Genomic DNA, 19,238 nt, shown 5'->3' on the forward strand with positions numbered 1-19,238 from the left:
GGAAGAACATCACCATCGCAGCAACAACTGACCACAGCCAACATGGTATAACGAAAAACCACCGCGATTGACCAAACTCGAAACAAAACTCCAACTGGAAGAAACCGAAGGATCGAAAAGTTTCCACTCTACAATCTAAGGCCTGACTATCAACAGGTGAAAACATTACCTATAGAGACTTTGAACGTATTTCTAACAAAGAAAACCGGGTACTTACCCCATAGATCCAAAACGTGCCTTACCGCATCAGTGGACTCAACCCAACTGAAGATTACGCAGCTAGAAGTCTTCTCCGACGTTCGGGGTATGGCAAGCAGAACCTACAGATTTCAACGAACCCCAAAATCGTGGGCTACCTCTAACTGACCAGAAAGGATTGGTAAGCTTAGTCCCTGCCTGCCCTGGAGTCTAATCTAGCTAGAATTAGGTATTGGGAGGTGGGAGGTGTAATTTTACTGTACCCCCCCCCCTTTAAATGTGTAATGTATTGTTCTTTATTCGAGTGATTATAAGTTTGACATTGTATTTTCTTGCCTTCAATAAAGTCAAAAGTTCTTTTCCACCAAACCAGTTGTCCTTTGCACTTTATCACATCCCCCAAATAAACCCAGAGTCTAGAACCCAAGGGAGTGGGAGCGATTCGAACCGCTCAAGTTGGTCAGAGGTGAACCTGACCCCCGGGACCACCCCCCCCCCCCCTTACACTTGGCAACCTTCTGACTCAGAGGCAAGGGTGCTACCATCTAGCCTACGGCTGACACCTTTGGTAACTTGTAATCTGTATAAACAATATAGAAACCTTGGTTTGTTTTGGTGGAATGGGCACAGTGCAAGCTGGCAAAATTTACCTTAAAGTACAAGATTAACTCTGTAACTTTTAAAAGTTAAATGGTGTACATGCTACAATATGTAAGGTTACAGAGAACTAGGGTGTTCTATGTTGGGTCCAGATGCTCGTCAGGGTAAAATACTCATGTATTATGCAGCTCTCCATCTAGTGGCTCCACTGAGTGCGACAGAACCCAAGTGCTCTTGAGGACAGTCTGGGGCTTGTAACCAGGCCATGATCATCTGACTGGAAATTAAGCCAGTGTTTGAAACTTAACTTATTGGGCTGTCCAGTTAACTCTTTGATACTCAACGGAATAAAAGCCATGTTGAAAAAAATATGTTTAAAATCTTTCAAATCCTCTAGTCAAAAAGCTCAGATGTGCAAAGGGGGTCATTTTAACCTAAGCCGTCTGGTGGGAAATTGACAGGATCAGACTTTATTTTTCATTGAAGTCAAAATAAAAATAAAAAAGAGAATCAAATCACTCCAAAAAAAAGTAATAAACCTTTTGCCCGCTACAAAGCTCTATGACTATGAGAAGTGATGAAAGTCTACAATTAACAAAACAGAAATAGATCCAACCAAAGCACAAAGATCTATCTGTCATTTTTTCCTCACAAATTCAAATATTGTTTAAAATAATGGGCTCGAGTTTGGTGATAGCTAAGTTCCGCCCAAGTACCGGTCAAAGGACTGCTAAGATCCTGACAATACTTTGGGCGAAGGTTTCACGGAAAAATGTGGGAAAGACCGCCCGGCGGCAAAAATGGGCCACGCACTCCGATTCTGGGTGGCAGCTCCCATTCTCGGTGGCAAAATGCAATCCTCAGCAAAGTACTGCCAAGGATTGAGTCAGGCCCAGGAAGGGGGGAAACTGATAAAATAAAAAAATGTTCAAAACAACAAAAAAAACACCAGAAATCCTTCAGGGGAGCCCATCCATCTAAATCCCTGCAAAAGAAATAAAGAAAAGAAGTGGACGACCTTTTTTTTCAGGTCTTCATACTTACCGTTGTGGTAAGACCTGCATCCACGCGACGGTCTTTTCCCCTGTTGGAGCGGAGGACCGCCCGGACCAAACTGGCAATGCAGTGGGCGGGAGGGCTTTTGTGGGCATTGCACGCCGGCACATGCCAGTGAACGGTACCCAGCGGTCTTCTCTCCCCGCTGGCGGGAGGACTCCACCAAACTCGCTCGGAGAGGAGTGCACCCAGAAACAAGAGAGACCACCGAGAAAACTCGGTGGCAGCGGACAGCAAGTCCACCAATTTCGGGCCCAAGGTTTCTAACATTATAAACAAATTTACATATCTCACAATAATATAATCAAACATACTGATAACATTTTCTTTTCTGTATTTAATTACCTTCATTAAAGTTTTTACACAAGAGCCTCGGACTCTCCAAAAACACGGGCTGGAATAAATAGGGGAGAATTTCCTCTTTGTTGAATCTCGGAAATATGCAGTTCTAAAATGCAAAGAGGAAATGGGGACATTGCACCTGGTCTCTTCCCCAAAACACTGCACTGGGGTTTCCAGATCTGACATAAGGGGGCCTGTGTTTGGAGTAGGTGCAGGCCCCAAATTAGTATTACAATGAGGTTGCAAGGGGCATTCCCAGCCCTCATCTAAATTTCCTCTGCATCCGCCCTTTGAACACCCAAGCAGACAATTGCCAAAGAAACCTAATATTAGAGCTTGCACTGGGCTCCTGCAAACTAGAGGGTGTGAAGGGGACCTGGGCACAGCCTGATGGTTGTTCAAGGAAAAAAGATAAAGGCCTGGTTTTGCCGGTTTCCCCACCTCCAGGATGATATTTGATCCTTGCGGCCTTCGACAGCAGCAGCCAGAAGGCCCGATGCCTCTTAGGCCTGCGGTGATGCTCCTGTTTTCAGCCACGTGATCGCAGTGCAAGGCTCAGGTGGGGGTTGAGTCTGTGCTAGAAATGCATCCAGGGTATGCAAGTGGCCTGAGCCAGGAAAACTAAGTGGGGCCGAAATTGCCCTCCGCCTGAAATGGGGCGCACACAACCCGTTTCGAGTGTTTTCACCGCCGCGGTGGTTGAGGTGGCCTCTTGAGTGAAATTCTGCTCTTTGTTTTTTTTACCAGGCGGACCGGAAGTTGTTCATAATGGGGGCGGAAGTGGGGCGGTGAGTACAGCAGAGAGACGGAAGTTGGGGGGTGGGTGTGTAGTGACCACCGCTGTCAGTCATCACAACGCCGTGTCACCACCGCTCTCCCCTTCACTTAAAGGGAAGAGCCTGCACGATTTCTAAAGTTTATTCCACTGGGGCACCAGGGAGGGTTTCGGCCGGGTGAGCGGCCTGGCACCCAAGAGTGCCAGACTGCCTGTTGGCGGACCGACCGAACCCGGAGGGATAAATGTCGGCCCGACATGGCTGTCAGCCGACAAAAAAAACATGGCGGCAGCAGCCCCTCCCCTTTAATGAGAGCCACACTGCCTTTGCAGAAGGCCACAGCCTCACTGCACTGCTGGGAAAAAGCAGGTTTTGGCACCATCCGGCGGGGGGAAGATTTTCACAGTGGAATTTTGCCATGGGGAGGATCATCGGCGGTGCGCACTGTGATGACGCACTTAGCACAAATCGGCAGCAGCGGAGCGGTAAGGGGTGGGTGGGGGGGGCAGGTCACTGCCGGGTACAGCAGGAGCAGAATTTTGATAATGGCAGCCATTACACGAAAAGTCGCCGGCCATTGCACTCCGTAGCGTGGCTGCTGATTTCCGGTGTTAAGAGGCCTTAAGGAAAGGGGCAATTTCGGCCCCAGTGTCTCCCTCCCCTTACAGGCATAGCACATGCCAGCTACACTGTCTATGTGCACCCAGCAGAGGCTCAAAGAGGAAAATATTTTTCTCGTGGCTATCACTCTGCCTGCTAAAAAATGGTGCATCAATCTCAGCATGTGCAGTGTGGAGAATCTCCTAGCGTGCATTAGTAGGATTTTCTCTGTGCAACTGGGAGCATGTTTTTCCTCAGGCCATGACACAATTCATGGATTTGTTTGTTTTTTCCCCCAACGTAATTTGAAAAGAAAACGGAGTATAAAAAGCTTTTTTCAGGTTTCCCATGAAAACTGTTGCCAAGTTTATTTTTACTTTAGAGAGGCAGCTATGAGAGATAGACAATAACGATTTAAGCACCTGTGAATCATAGAATGATAGCACAGAACGAGGCTATTCGGTCCATCTTTATCTTCCCCCTGGCTTTTTGTGCTTTGTTTTATACATTTAAATTTAAAAAAGAATCATCATTTACATAAACATTTATTTATACAACTATGGGGAAGTGAGGGTTGGAATTGTGAGGACAATAGCAGGTGTAGAGTGTGCAAATGACAACAGAAGGAGGTATAGTGAAGTAATTGCTGTGATTGGAGGAGAGTTATGGAAAGTGGGGGAGGCTCAGATTTGTGACCATCCAATGTATTTTGGGGCATTTAAATCAGCCCAAGTACCAGCAAAATTAGCTCCATTTCGTACCTTCGCATTGGCTAAGCCCCTGGTCATAAAATGTTCCTCTATTGCCCACCATCCCCCACCCGCAAAAGGAATGTTTGCCCCTCCAAGAAAGATAGTGTACAGCAGCAGCTCACTGCTATACTTTTCAACGTGTTTTTTTTCACAACATAGAGAAATATTATTCTCAACACAACATAAGGGTACAAGTATCAGTACGTGCCGAGATTCTATCTGTCCCCGGTGTTGCGAAGGATGGGTCTGGCCAGGCTGCCGCGGAACGCTCCAACCAGTTGGACCATGCCTGACCACCTGTCCTTCGTGGAAAAGTTTTCAAGAAAAACACCTTTGACCACAAGGCCATGGTCAGCACGCAAGGTCCTGGATGCCCTACAGAAGAAGGAGATGATGGATCCTCTTGGGCGGTTCCCCGAGCAAACTGTCGAACTCATTTGGTAGAATGTCTCATCGCCAGAGCTTTCACACGAGCACCAAGACATAGCTTGGTTGGCGGTGAGAAGGGCCCTACCTGTCAGATCCTTCATGCACAGCCGGGGTTTCAGAGACACGGCACTCTGCCCCCAAGTCGGCTGTGGTGTGGACGAGACTGTCATCCATCTCCTTCGGGATTGCTCCTTTGCAAGGCAGGTCTGGAAGGAGATGCAGTGGTTGCTGTCATCCCAAGCAGCTCCGTAACACAGGACTCTGTGCTCTGCAGACTGTTCCCAGGGACGCACACCGAGACAAGACATCATCTGCTGCTGGAAAGCCATCAACTCGGTGAAAGACGCACTTTGGTCTTCCCGAAACTTGTTGGTCTTCCAGAACAAGGAGATGTCCACGGCCGAGTGTTGCAGACTGGCGCAATCCAAGGTCCAGGAGTACATGCTGAGGGACGCACTAAAGGTTGGTTCAGTCGCCGCAAAGGCACGACGGGGAAGAGTCACAGTTTAAGGCCCTTCCGCCACGGTAAACCCAGGGGATGGAATCAGATCCCCCTCGGGCTGTACTTGTTAATCTTCTTGTATACATAGAGCACCATGTACTGAAAAACACCTGTGTTGTGCCATGTATAATGAAAGTCTCTGCACTGTTTAGTAACTTGTAAAGAAATGTAAATGTATCCCCATCCAGTCCGTGTACTGCTTTCATCAGCATAGTGCTACATGTAACGTGATTCGTGATCGGTATTGAAATGTATCCTGGAATGTAATGTAAACCTGTTCTCATCTGCTCCATGTAATACCCTTATTTTCACAGTACTACATGTAACGTGATTTACGAATTGTACTAAACTGTACCTTGAAATGAAATGCAACCTAGTGCATTGTATGGAACTGCTGTCGGCATCCAAACAAATTGTATGGAATTGCTGACCGCAAAATACTGAACTATTTTCCAATGTATTGTGAAAATTTTATATGAATAAAGTATATTTTTGAAAAAAAAATAAGGGTATGAAAATACGAATAGATACTAAACTCGGATGTTTTTTGAAACTGTGAGTTTATTATTTCATTAATTTCAAAAGTGGCTTTCACTCAAATATTGGTGGTAATTTTAACCCCCCAGCACAAGTGGGAGAGGGATGGAAACTCGAGCCAGAATAAAGCATCAGCACCCAAGTAAAGTATGAAAAAGCTTTTTTGACATTGACACTTTTGTATAGTACTTATGCAAATCCCATGGTCAGTTCTAAGCTCACTATATTCAGTAGTTTCCAGGCACTGTGCATTGTTCTGATGAATGTGTGGAGACTGCATGTAAATAGTTGCCATTCCCAGTTCTATCAGACAGAAGAACTAGTTCAACTGGAATTCAGGGTTTCTTGAAGAAATCCAATACCCAAACCCCTGTGAAAGTGCCTCTCTAATGGCACATCCCATTTTCTTGCTTAGCAGAAGCCAGCTCAATATTAGGGAAATGGCATCAGATAATGTTAATAAACGTTTTTCACAACAGTACAATAATTACCACTGTTCGATATTTCCAAGTCCATATGCCCTCTTGAATGCCATTTATAGAAACATAGAAACATAAAAAATAGGTGCAGGAGTAGGCCATTCAGCCCTTCAAGCCTGCACCACCATTCAATAAGATCATGGCTGATCATTCACCTCAGTACCCCTTTCCTGCTTTCTCTCCATACCCCTTGATCTCCTTAGCTGTAAGGGCCATATCTAACACCCTCTTGAATATATCCAATGAACTGGCATCAACAAATCTCTGCGGCAGGGAATTCCACAAGTTAACAACTCTCTGAGTGAAGAAGTTTCTCCTCATGGGATTGAAGGCCGATAAATCCCCGGGGCCTGATAGTCTGCATCCCAGAGTACTTAAGGAAGTGGCCCTAGAAGTAGTGGATGCATTGGTGATCATTTTCCAACAGTCTATCGACTCTGGATCAGTCCCTATGGACTGGAGGGTAGCTAATGTAACACCACTTTTTAAAAAAGGAGGGAGAGAGAAAGCAGGTAGCCTGACATCAGTCATGGGGAAAATGTTGGAATCCATCATTAAGGATGAAATAGCAGCACATTTGGAAAGCAGTGACAGGATCGGACCAAGTCAGCATGGATTTATGAAAGGGAAATCATGCTTGACGAATCTTCTGGAATTTTTTGAGGATGTAACTAGCAATGTGGACAAGGGAGAACCAGTGGATGTGGTGTATTTGGACTTTCAAAAGGCTTTTGACAAGGTCCCGCACAAGAGATTCGTGTGCAAAATCAAAACGCATGGTATTGGGGTACTGTACTGAAGTAGATAGAGAACTGGTTGGCAGACAGAAAGCAGAGAGTCGGGATAAATGGGTCCTTTTCAGAATGGCAGGCATTGACTAGTGGAGTGCCGCAGGGCTCAGTGCTGGGACCCCAGCTCTTTACAATATACATTAATGATTTAGATGAAGGAATTGAGTGTAATATCTCCAAGTTTGCAGATGACACTAAACTGGGTGGCAGTGTGAGCTGTGAGGAGGACGCTAAGAGGCTGCAGGGTGACTTGGACAGGTTAGGTGAGTGGGCAAATGAATGGCAGATGCAGTATAATGTGGGTAAATGTGAGGTTATCCATTTTGGGGGCAAACATACGAAGGCAGAATATTATCTGGATGGCGGCAGATTAGGAAAAGAGGAGATGCAATGAGACCTGGGTGTCATGGTTCATCAGTCAATGAAAGTGGGCATGCAGGTACAGCAGGCGGTGAAGAAGGCAAATGGTATGGCCTTCATAGCTAGGGGGTTTGAGTATAGGAGCAGGGAGGTCTTACTGCAGTTGTACAGGGCCTTGGTGAGGCCTCACCTGGAATATTGTGTACAGTTTCGGTCTTCTAATCTGAGGAAGGACGTTCTTGCTATTGAGGGAGTGCAGCGAAGGTTCACCAGACTGATTCCAGGGATGGCTGGACTGTCATATGAGGAGAGACTGGATCAATTGGGCCTTTATTCACTGGAGTTTAGAAGGATGAGAGGGAATCTCATAGAAACGTATAAGATTCTGACGGGACTGGACAGGTTAGATGCGGGAAGAATGTTCCCGATGTTTGGGAAGTCCAGAACCAGTGGACGTAGTCTTAGGATAAGGGGTGGGCCATTTAGGACTGAGATGAGGAGAAACTTCTTCACCCAGAGAGTTGTTAACCTGTGGAATTCCCTGCAGCAGAGACTTGTTGATGCCAGATCATTGGATATATTCAAGAGGGAGTTAGATATGGCCTTTACGGCTAAGGGGATCAAGGGGTATGGAGAGAAAGCAGGAAAGGGTGCTGAAGGAATGATCAACCATGATCTTATTGAATGGCGGTGCTGGCTCGAAGGGCCAAATGGCCTACTCCTGCACCTATTTTCTATGTTTCTATGTTTCATCTCAGTCCTAAATAGCCTAACCCTTATCCTAAGACTGTGTCCCCTGGTTCTGGATTTCCCCAACATCGGGAACATTCTTCCTGCATCTAACCTGTCCAGTCCAGTCAGAATCTTATTTGTTTCTATGAGATCCCCTCTCATCCTTCTAAACTTCAATGTATAAAGGCCCAGTTGATTCAGTCTCTCCTCATATCCAGCCATCCCAGGAATCAGTCTGGTGAACCTTCGCTGCACTCCCTCAATAGCAAGAACGTCCTTCCTCAGATTAGGAGACCAAAACTGAACACAATATTCCAGGTGAAACCTCACCAAGGCCCTGTACAACTGCCGTACGACCTCCCTGCTCCTATACTCAAACCCCCTAGCTATGAAAGCCAACATACCATTTGCCTTCTTCACCGCCTGCTGTAACTGCATGCCAACTTTCAATGACTGATGTACCATGACACCCAGGTCTCGTTGCACCTCCCCTTTTCCTAATCTGCCACCATTCAGATAATATTCTGCCTTCGCGTTTTTGCCCCCAAAGTGGATAACCTCACATTTATCCACATTATACTGCATCTGCCATGCATTTGCCCACTCACCTAACCTGTCTAAGTCACCCTGCAGCCTCTTAACGTCCCCCTCACAGCTCACACCGCCACCCAGTTTATTTGCTCCCCTAAGTTTTCTACCCTCCCTTCTCTCCTGAAAGCAGTTAATTAGGCTGGGACACTGCTCATTATCTAATAGCTTGCCCAAGTCACTATTCTTCATGTGTGAGGCTGGACAGTTAATTGTGGCAGGTTGCTCAATTAAAGAGGACTTCACATCCATGGAGCCATAGATGTTTTTGCACAGAATAAGACCTTTTGACCCACCGAGTCTGTGCTGTCTCTTTACTAGAGAAATCCAAAACTAATCCCACTGCTGCAATCTCTCCCATAGTCCTATGTCTTCCTTTACTTCAAATACTTAACATTGCCCTTTAAATAAACAGTGTCTTTACCTCAACCACTTCCTGTGTGGCAAAGCATTCCACGATTCAACTATCCTCTGAGTAATTAAATGTCTTTTAACCTCTCTCCTCACTCACTGAGTGAAAATGTTAATTTTTTTAAATAAGGTCTCTTCTTAGCCTTTTCTTCTCCAGTTGAAATAGTCCCATTATCTCAAGTCACCCCTCATAACTATAGTTTCCCATTCCTGCCATCCCCTAGTGAATCTATGGTCTCTCATCATCATCGTCATCATCGTAGGCGGTCCCTCGAACGAGGATGACTTGCTTCCACATGAGTTCACAGATATTTCAGTGAAGGACCCGGTATTCCAGTCCTGAACTCCAGTTGAAGGGGTGGAAGATGCCTGTGCATGGATTTTTTTAACGTGTGGTGACCGTTGCACATCAGCCACCACACGGGCTTAATAGAGCTAGGCCTTTATCCAGTGGCAAGGGTTAACCAGGACGACTGGAGACCTGCTCTGCTGCACACACACACACACACTCATACTCACACACATACACACACTCACACACACACACATACACACACACTCTCACACACACTCACACACACACACACACACACACACATCATCATCATCATAGGCAGTCCCTCGGAATCAAGGAAGACTTGCTTCCACTCCCAAAGTGAGTTCTCTGGTGGCTGAACAGTCCAATATGAGAGCCACAGACTCTGTCACAGGTGGGACAGACATTCATTGAGGGAAGGGATGGATTGGCCTGGTTTGCCGCGTGCTCCTTCCGCTGCCTGCGCCTGACCTCTTCGCGCTCTTTGCGTTGAGACTCGAAGAACTCAACGCCCTCCTGGATGCACTTTCTCCACCTCGGTGGTCTTCGGCCAGGGTCTCCCAGGTGTCAGTGGTGATGTCACACTTTACCAGGGAGGCTTTGAAGGTGTCCTTGTTACGCTTCCGCTGCCCACCTTTGGCTCGTTTACCATGAAGGAGCTCCGCATAAAGCATTTGCTTCGTGAGTCTTGTATCTGGCATGCGAACTATGTGGCCTGCCCAGCGAAGCTGATCGAGTGTGGTCAGTGCTTCAATACTGGGGATGTTAGCCTGGACGAGGACACTGATGTTGGTGCGCCTGTCCTCCCAGGGGATTTGCAGAGACATCATTGGTGATATATCTCCAGCGATTTGAGGTGCCTTTTATACATCGTCCATGCCACAGATTCGTACAGGAGGGCGGGTATTACTACAGCCCTGTAGACCATGAGCTTGGTGGTAGATTTGAGGGCCGGGTCCTCAAACAGTCTTTTCCTCAGACGGCCAAAGGTTGCACTTGTGCACTGGAGGCGGTGTTGAATCTCCGCATCAATGTCTGCCTTTGCTGATAAGAAGCTCTCGAGATTTGGGAAATGGTCCACGTCGTCGAGGATCGCGCCATGAATCTTGATGATTGGAGGGCAGTGCTGTGTGGCGGGGACAGGCTGGTGGAGGTCACACACACACACACACTCACACACGTACACACACACACACACGCACACACTCTCACACCCACAGACACACACACACACTCACACGCGCACACATTCTCACACACACACACATTCACACACACACGCACACACTCTCATACACACTCACACACATACATACACTCACGCACGCACGCACACACTCTCTCACACACACACACACGCGCTCACACACACACACGCACTCTCACACACACACACACACGCGCTCACACACACACACGCACACACTCACACACATACACACACACACACACACACTCGCACACGCACACATTCTCACACACACACACATTCACACACACACGCACACACTCTCATACACACTCACACACATACATACACTCACACACGCACGCACACACTCTCTCACACACACACACGCGCTCACACACACACGCACACACTCTCACACACATAAACACACACACACACACACACTCTCACACACACTCTCAAACACACACACACTCACACAAACACCCACACACACGCGCACACACACACACAAACACACACACAAACACACACACACACACAAACACCCACACACACACACTCACAGACACACACACAAACACCACATCCACACACACTCACACCTGCACACACACACTCACACAAACACCTGCATACACACACTCACACACACACAAACACCCACACCCACACACACTCACACACACACCCACTCTCACACACACTCTCACACACACACACTCACACGCACACCCACACCCACACAAACACCCACACCCACAGACTCACACACTCTCACACAAACACCCACACACACACTCACACACACACACAAACACCCACACCCACAGACTCACACACTCTCACACAAACACCCACACCCACACACACACACCCACACACACACACTCTCACACACACACCCACACACCCACACACACTCACATACTCACACATGGTCTGTATGGCTTTAGGGGAAGTAGTTGGGGAGTGCCCCGCTTGGACCACTAACTTTTAAAAGGCGCCAGGCGCTAATCTATTTCTACTTAAAAAAATTCCGGGGTAGCACTTCACAAAGGAAGTGGAATGTTAAAACAAGCACTCCACTTCCTTCCTGGAGAGCACGAGACAGCAGGCGGGTATGCTAAGTTGAGCAGTGCTGCACTCTGGGCCATGCAGCACAGCTGTGTTGAAAGGCTCCTTCCCTCCCTTATAGGAAAGGGCCATCGCTGCAGGCTCTGCAAAATAAAAACTTATCTTCTCCCCGACAGCAGCCGTGATCTGACCCAATCAGCCCGATGTATTGCAGCAGGGTGCCGGGCTGATCGATCACGGGCAAACAAGAGCGGCAACAAACCTGAAAGAGAGCAGTTAAATTTTTCTTTGAACATACCTTGGCACCTTGCCTTTAAGCATCGCCCAGAAGCGCCCAGCCTCCCGATGATCGCCTCCTGCAGCTGCCTGTGTTTTCGCCTAGCGATGCTACAGAGGGCGGAACCCAAGTTCGGGTCCGAGCTGTTACTGGGTATGATGTGCATGCCGACGATGTCACAATTTCTGGATGTCGATGTTATCGCCGCGCCCAGTCGATAAGTGCTTAGCACCCCGTTATCACCACCCCCCCCCCCCCCACGGCCCCCCCACCAGCCAGAGGAGATAATGGGAGGCGCTAAGGAGGTCAATTTCTAGGCCTTAGTGTCCTTTCTATACTGGGTAGGATTGCCAACCGTCCTGAACTGTACTGGCTGTACTGGAGTCTCTGGGTATCAAAGATTGATGTCCCGCTGCAAGCAAAAAACCACAGAGAATAAGCAGTATGTCTGCGTTTCAGCATAAACAAAACATTTCATTACAACAACAACTTGTATTTGTATAGTGCCTTTAACATAATAAAACATCCCAAGGCGCTTCACAGGAGTGTTATAATACAAAAATTTGACACTGAGCCATATAAGAAGAAATTAAGGCAGATGTCAAAGAGGTAGGTTTTAAGGAGCGTTTTAAAGGAGGAAAGAGAGATAGAGAGGCAGAGAGGTTTAGAGAGTGAATTCCAGAGCTTAGGAGCTAGGCAACTAAAGGCATGGCCACCAATGGTTGAGCAATTATAATCAAGGATGCGCAAGAGGATAGAATTAGAGGAGTGCAGATATCTCGGGGGGTTGTGGGGCCTGGAGAAGATTACAGAGCTAGGGAGAGGTGAGGCCATGGAGGTATTTGAAAACAAGGATGCGAATTTTAAAATCTCGACTTAACCGGGAGCCAATGTAAGTCAGCAAGCACAGGGATGATGGGTGAGCGGGACTTGGTGAGAGCTAGGAAAGGGGCAGCCGAGCTTTGGGTGACCTCAAGTTTATGTAGGGTAGAATGTGGGTGGCCGGCCAGGAGTGCTTTGGAATAGTCAAGTCTAGAGGTAACAAAGGCATGGATGAGGGTTTCAGCAGCGGATGAACTGAGGCAGGGGCGGAGATGAGTGATATTACGGAGGTGGAAATAGGCATCTTAGTTATGCCGCGGATACGTGGTCGGAAGCTCATTTCAGGGTCAACTGTGACGCCAAGGTTACGAACAGTCTGGATCAGCCTCAGACAGATGCTAGGGAGAGGGATGGAGTCAGTGGCTAGGGAACGGAGTTTATGGCGGGACCAAAAACAATGGCTTTGGTCTTCCCAATATTTAATTGAAGAAAATTTCTGCTCATGACAATTTAGAAACAGTGGAGGGGTCAAGAGAAATGGTGGTGAGGTAGAACTGGGTGTCGTCAGCGTACATGTGAAAACTGTGTTTTCGGATGATGTCGCCAAGAGGCAGCATGTAGATGAGAAATAGGAGGGGGCCAAGGATAGATCCTTCAGGGACACCAGAGGTAACGATACGGGAGCAGGTAGAGAAACTGTTGCAGGTGATTCTCTGGCTACGATGAGATAGATAAGAATGGAACCAGGTGAATGCAGTCCCACCCAGCTGGAGAAGCATTGGAGGAGGATGGACTGGTCAACTGTGTCAAAGGCTGCAGAGAAGTTGAAGAGGACAAGGATGTCATTTGTGCCTTTAATGGGAGCCATTTCGATGCAGTGGCAAGGTTGTAAACCTGATTGGATGGATTCAAACATGGAGTTCCGGGAAAGATGGGCACGGATTTGGGAGGGGACTACACATTCACAGACTTTGGTTAGAAAAGGGAGGTTCAGGATGGGGCAGTATAGCTTGCAAGGATGGAGGGGTCAGGGGTTGTATTTTTGAGAGCGGTGATGATGGCAGATTTGTAGGAGAAGGGGACAGTACCTGAAGAGGGAGAATCGTTAACAATGTCAGCTAACATGGGAGCCAGAAAAGGAAGCTAGGTGGTCAGCAGGGTACAGGGACAGGGTCGAGGAAGCAAGAAGTGGTCTCATGGACAGGATGAGCATGGAGAGGTCATGAGGGGAGATTGGAGTGAAACTGGAGAAAAATGTGAGTTCAGGACTCATGCACAGGGGAACCTAAGAGGAGGTTTGGCCCAGTGGGCTAGGGAAAAGGAAGCGAAGTAGCAGAGGCAGCTGATTGGATGGTCTCAATATTAGAGACAAAGAAGTCCATGAGCTCCTCACACTTGTTGTTGGAGGTGAGGGTGGAGGATACAGGGGAGAGGGGTTTAAGAAGATGGTTAACAGTAGAGAAAAGAAGCCAGGGCTTATCTTTGCATTCCAGAATGATTCTCGAATAGTGAGCAGTTTCGATAGACAAGAGCAGATCCCGATAGTGCTTTATGTGGTCCAGCCAGTTCTGGCAGTGAATGGCTAAACCAGTTGTCCGCCATATCTGTTCAAGTTTGTGTCCCTTGGACGTAAGGGAGGGGTCGAGACTCAGGGCAGAAACTCCCTATACTAGGAGTTCCCACTTCCCTGATCTCAGTGGGACACACTGTAGGTTGGTATACCCAGAAGTATGGGTGGACTGGCTTCCAGAAGTCCATGAGCGGGCCCCACCAGGGGTGGGTGCAAGCCCTGAAAAAACATTTACATTTTATTACTTTCATTTATTATTTACCCCCTTCTAAAGCTAATTTATGATTTTGCAAAATACCTGGCGAACTCTCACTTCATATGCAAAACTGGGAAGGGAGAATTACTAAAGAGACAAAAAACATGTTAAAAGATGGAAAACTATTTACCATTTATGCTGAAGAGAAACAAACATTTCAAAAACTTTGGAAGATTTGATCACGGGGGTGAAATCCAGTGAAGGGATTCTGAAGCTAATTATTTTCCCGAGGAAAATGAAGTGTGAACATGAGTAAATACAGATGAAATGTGTTCAACTAATTAGCACATTTACTGAGTTAATGACAGAGCTTGTTTGAACATTGCCATATCAGTTGCCAATCACGTAAAGTTTGAGATAAAAAGAAAAAGTGCAAATGGTAGAAGGCTGGCTGCCTGCTTCTTTTTCGTGGCTTTGTCCGCACCCGGGGGCCCTGGAAAAGAAGTGCACGGTGTTTACCAGGAAGCTTGAGGCCTTTCAATGACTGGTGGGCACCACAGGGACTGGGGTGTGTAGCGGATAAGGAAATAATATTATTTAATTTATTAAGCTTCCTTCCTTTTGTATGAGTTGGGTTTTATTAGTTGTGCCTCTCTAAAAAGGGAACACTTGTTAGATTTATTTTAGTTGGGTTCTGGTCATTATCACATTGCTGTTTGTGATGGTTTGCTGTGCACAAGTTGGCTGCTGCGTTTCCTACATTACAACAGTGACTATACTCCAAAAGTACTTCATTGGCTGTAAAACACTTTGAGACGTCTGGTGATCGTGAAAGGTACTATATAAATCCAAGTCTTTCTTTCTTTCTTGATGACACTGGGGCAATCCAGGGTCTCCTTGCAGGTAAACCAAAAGAGACCAATAGTAGAAGGCCCAAAACCTTCTATGGGCAATAAGTGTGGCCTCCTCAGTGTTGCCCACTGGAAACAAGTTATTTCTTTTTATCTACACTGTTTGATTTATTTCCACCATTTCAGGTTTATTTTGAACAGCTTGTCCACGTGTACTGAATCATGCTAATTGAATAAGACAATGATGTTGCATGAAATATATTCAGTCAAAACAACAGCAGTAGGACTTGTAGATAATTGATTGCATTATCCCCGGAGAAAGGGATTTATAAAACTCTAAAAGACAATGACAAAACAAACAGCCAGCGAGTATGCTTCTCCCGAAATACAACACTTGATTAAATTGATAGCGGAAAGTGGCAATTATTTAACTGGAAGTTAAAATGTATACGGTATAAACTGAATTAAACTGTAAATATTTACACTGCAGTCAGCGTTTGCAACATTAGATACCAGTAAAAATGTCAGCTCTGATATTTTAATTTGTCTGCCGAACCAATAGTTGCATAATTTAATTTAAATGCCTTATCAAATATTATTCTCTATTCAGAAACACTATGAAGCCCTGCCTTTCATAAATTAATGAAAATATATCATGATCATAAAATAACTATATTTTACGTTTCAATTTAAAATTCGAGTCTGTGTGGACATTTGATAAGAAAGTGGAAAACATTTGTTAAATGAACCTAAAGTCTAAAGTACTTTTTGTAACTAGAAAGGAAGGAATGTCACGTTGGGAGTATCAATAAATATCAGTGAATTGGTTCTTATCTTTTGTTCTTAAAGCGGTTTGTTGAATATTGATTGCATTCGTTCATTTGATACAAAGGATTGGTATTCAAGATTCGCTGCTGGGAAGGTGAGAATTACCTGATAATTGTTAATGGGTTGGTGTTACTGACTGTCTGGAGCTCAGAATTCATTTCGCTCCAGCCAGGAACAGGCTTTATGTTCCAGAAACAATGTCAACATATGTTGTTCTTTAATGCGGGTAATGGAATTTTCAGCAGTTGCCAGGTAAGCCCGTGTGTCTTTAAAACATAATTAAATATAATAATGGTAACCACTGAGTGTGTGGTAGTAACCTTATCCCTGTTCTTGCAGATTTCTTCTAGTGCTATTACCCTTCCAGGTTGTGGGATTAGGGAATGGTAAGTAGCAACTCGTTCTATTGATTGATCTACTGTATTGACTAGCAATTAGTTCTCGGTAAAAGTTCCGCGGAACATCTTCTGTGTTGTCTGTTTCAGACTGTGGAGGCGATGAGAATTGTGATCAGCAGATTTCAAAGTCCGCCATTCAGAAGCCTCTCGGGAAAAACCCCAATTCTCTAACTGAGTTTAACCTGTTCAATAGCAAACGTCAAGAACCAAACTCTTCGGACACTGCGAACATCATTCGCTTCATTGGGCTGACGGACAGTAAGTTACATGCCCGTCAGTTACAGAACTAAACTTGAGCCTCCTTATTTTACTTTCTATAGCTTTTAAGCCGACAGATTACTTATTTCGATATTGTCACCGATAAGGGTCCGAATATAGCGCCATCATATGTTTCATGTTTATAAGATGTCCCAGTTATGTTTCTCTGCAACGGGTTTCTCAAAAAAGCAACTGTATTCCCTAACGTCAACCTTCATGTGCTTATTTTAACTTGTCCGTTAGCTAATTAAAACACTTGTGCAGGACATGAGTTTAATTTCTATATCTCCAGATTTAAATTCTGGCCATGCTGTCAGAATGTGTATGGGATGGCCTGTTGTCCAACAGAGCCAGTGGGCTTGTGTTATAGCTTAAGTTCCTGACTGGCCAACCAGCAGAGGCACTCTGCAAGTATTCGTACAGTTCTGCTCATTGGTCCATGAATGCAATTTAAACTTTAATGGTTGTAAAGAGCCGTGGGCTTTTCGCTAATAAATAAACATTGCACAAGAGGTTCGGGGTAACTTCAGTTTGATTGTACCTGCCACAAGACTTCTTCTCCAAGATGGTCTCTGCTTGATCTCAACTCTAAGTACACAGTCTGTGTTAATCTGCTCATCTGCTGCTGAAATCCTTATCCATGCCTTTATCACCTTTTTTAGACTTGACCATTTCGAATGCACTCCTGGCTGGCCTCCCATGTTATACCCTCCATAAACTTGGTCATCCTAAACGATAACTTGTGTTTTATATAGCGCCTTTACCATAGTAAAAAGTCCCGAGGCACTTCACTGGAATGTTCCCAAACAGAATTTGACATGGAAGCATATAAGGAAATATTGGGGCAGATGATCAAAAGTGTGCTTGAGGTAGGTTAAAGTGTGTTTTAAAGAAGCAAGGAGGTGTAGGACCTTGGCAGCTGAAGGCATAGCCACCAATTGGGTGGGTGGGGGGGGGGGGGAGAGAACGTGAGTGTGTCAGCATAGTCCAGTCTATAAAAATGTAGTTTTGAACCAACAACTTGCATTTATATAACACCTTTTTTAATGTAGTGATCATCCCAATTCATTTCACAGGAGTGTTATCAAACACCAAGCCACAAAAGAAGGTAATAGGACAGGATAGAGGTGGGATTTAAGGAGCATTGTAAAGAAAGAAGTGGAGATGCTTAGGCAGGGAATTCCAGACTGGGGGGGTCCTCGGCAGCTGAAGGCACGGTCAACAATTGTGGAGTGATTTAAAATCATGGATGTGCAAGAGCCCAGAATTGGAGGAGTGTCAAGATCTGAGTTTTAGGGCTAGAAGAGGTTAGAGATGGGGAGGGGTGAGGCCATGGAGGGATTTGAAAACCAGGATGAGAATTTTTAAATCGATGCATTGCTGGACCAGGAGCCAAGGGCCAATGTAGGTCAACGAGCACAGGGTTGATGGATGGACTGGACCTGGTGTGAGTTAGGATATGGACAGCAGAGTTTTTGATGATCTCAGTTTCTGGAGGGCAGAAGATGGGAGGCTGTCTAGGAGAGCATTAGCATAGTCAAGTCTAGAGGTAACAAAGGCATGGATGAGGGTTTCAGCAGCAGATGAGCTGAGGCAGAGGTTGAGTCTGGTGATGCTGCGGAGGTGGAAATGGCTGATAGCAATGGTGCAGATATGTAGGGCAGCTCATACCGGGGTCAAATATGGCACCAAGGTTGTGAACAGTCTGGTTCAGCCTCAGACAATTGCCAGGGCGAGGGATGGAGTCATTGGCTAGGGAATAAAGTTTATGGTGGGGACCAAAGACAATGGCTTGACTCTTCCCAATATTTAGTTGAAATGTCTGCTCATCCAATACTGGATGTCTGACGAGTAGTCTTGACAACTTGAAGATAGTGGAGAGCTTTTTTTTAGTGTACATGTGGTACCTGATCTGTTTTCGGATGATGTTGCTGAGGGGCAGCATTTAGATGAGAAATAGGAGGGGGCCAAGGACCAATCCTTTGGGGACTCCAGAGGTAATGATGCACAAGTGGGAAGAGAAGGCATTGCAAGTTAATTCTCTGGCTGTGGCTGAATAGATAAGAAGCGAATCAGGCAAGGACAGTCCTACCCAGCTCAACGGCAGAGGGGAGGCATTGGAGGCGGATGGTGTACTCAAGTGTGTCGTAGGATGAGGAGGGATAGTTTACCTTGGTCACAGTCGCATAGGATGCTATTTGTGACTTTGATAAAAGCTGTTTTGGTACTGTGGCAGGGGCAGAAGCTGATTGCGAGGGATTTAAACATGGAATTCCAGGAAAGATGGGTATGGATTTGGG

General features: G+C 46.0%; 1 protein-coding gene across 1 annotated transcript in view; it reads left to right on the forward strand.

Moving 5' to 3' along the window:
• Positions 1–19,238, forward strand: part of LOC139229076 (cryptic protein-like) — a 37,323-nt gene that overhangs the window by 11,815 nt on the left and 6,270 nt on the right. The window contains exons 2-4 of the mRNA XM_070861071.1: positions 12,057–12,168; positions 16,622–16,668; positions 16,768–16,938. Of these exons, the coding sequence (XP_070717172.1) occupies positions 12,057–12,168; positions 16,622–16,668; positions 16,768–16,938 (330 nt within the window). The remainder of the gene's footprint in view (positions 1–12,056; positions 12,169–16,621; positions 16,669–16,767; positions 16,939–19,238) is intronic.

Source organism: Pristiophorus japonicus, chromosome 1 (genome assembly GCF_044704955.1).
Source record: "Pristiophorus japonicus isolate sPriJap1 chromosome 1, sPriJap1.hap1, whole genome shotgun sequence".
In the NCBI taxonomy this organism is placed as follows: Eukaryota; Metazoa; Chordata; class Chondrichthyes; family Pristiophoridae; genus Pristiophorus; species Pristiophorus japonicus.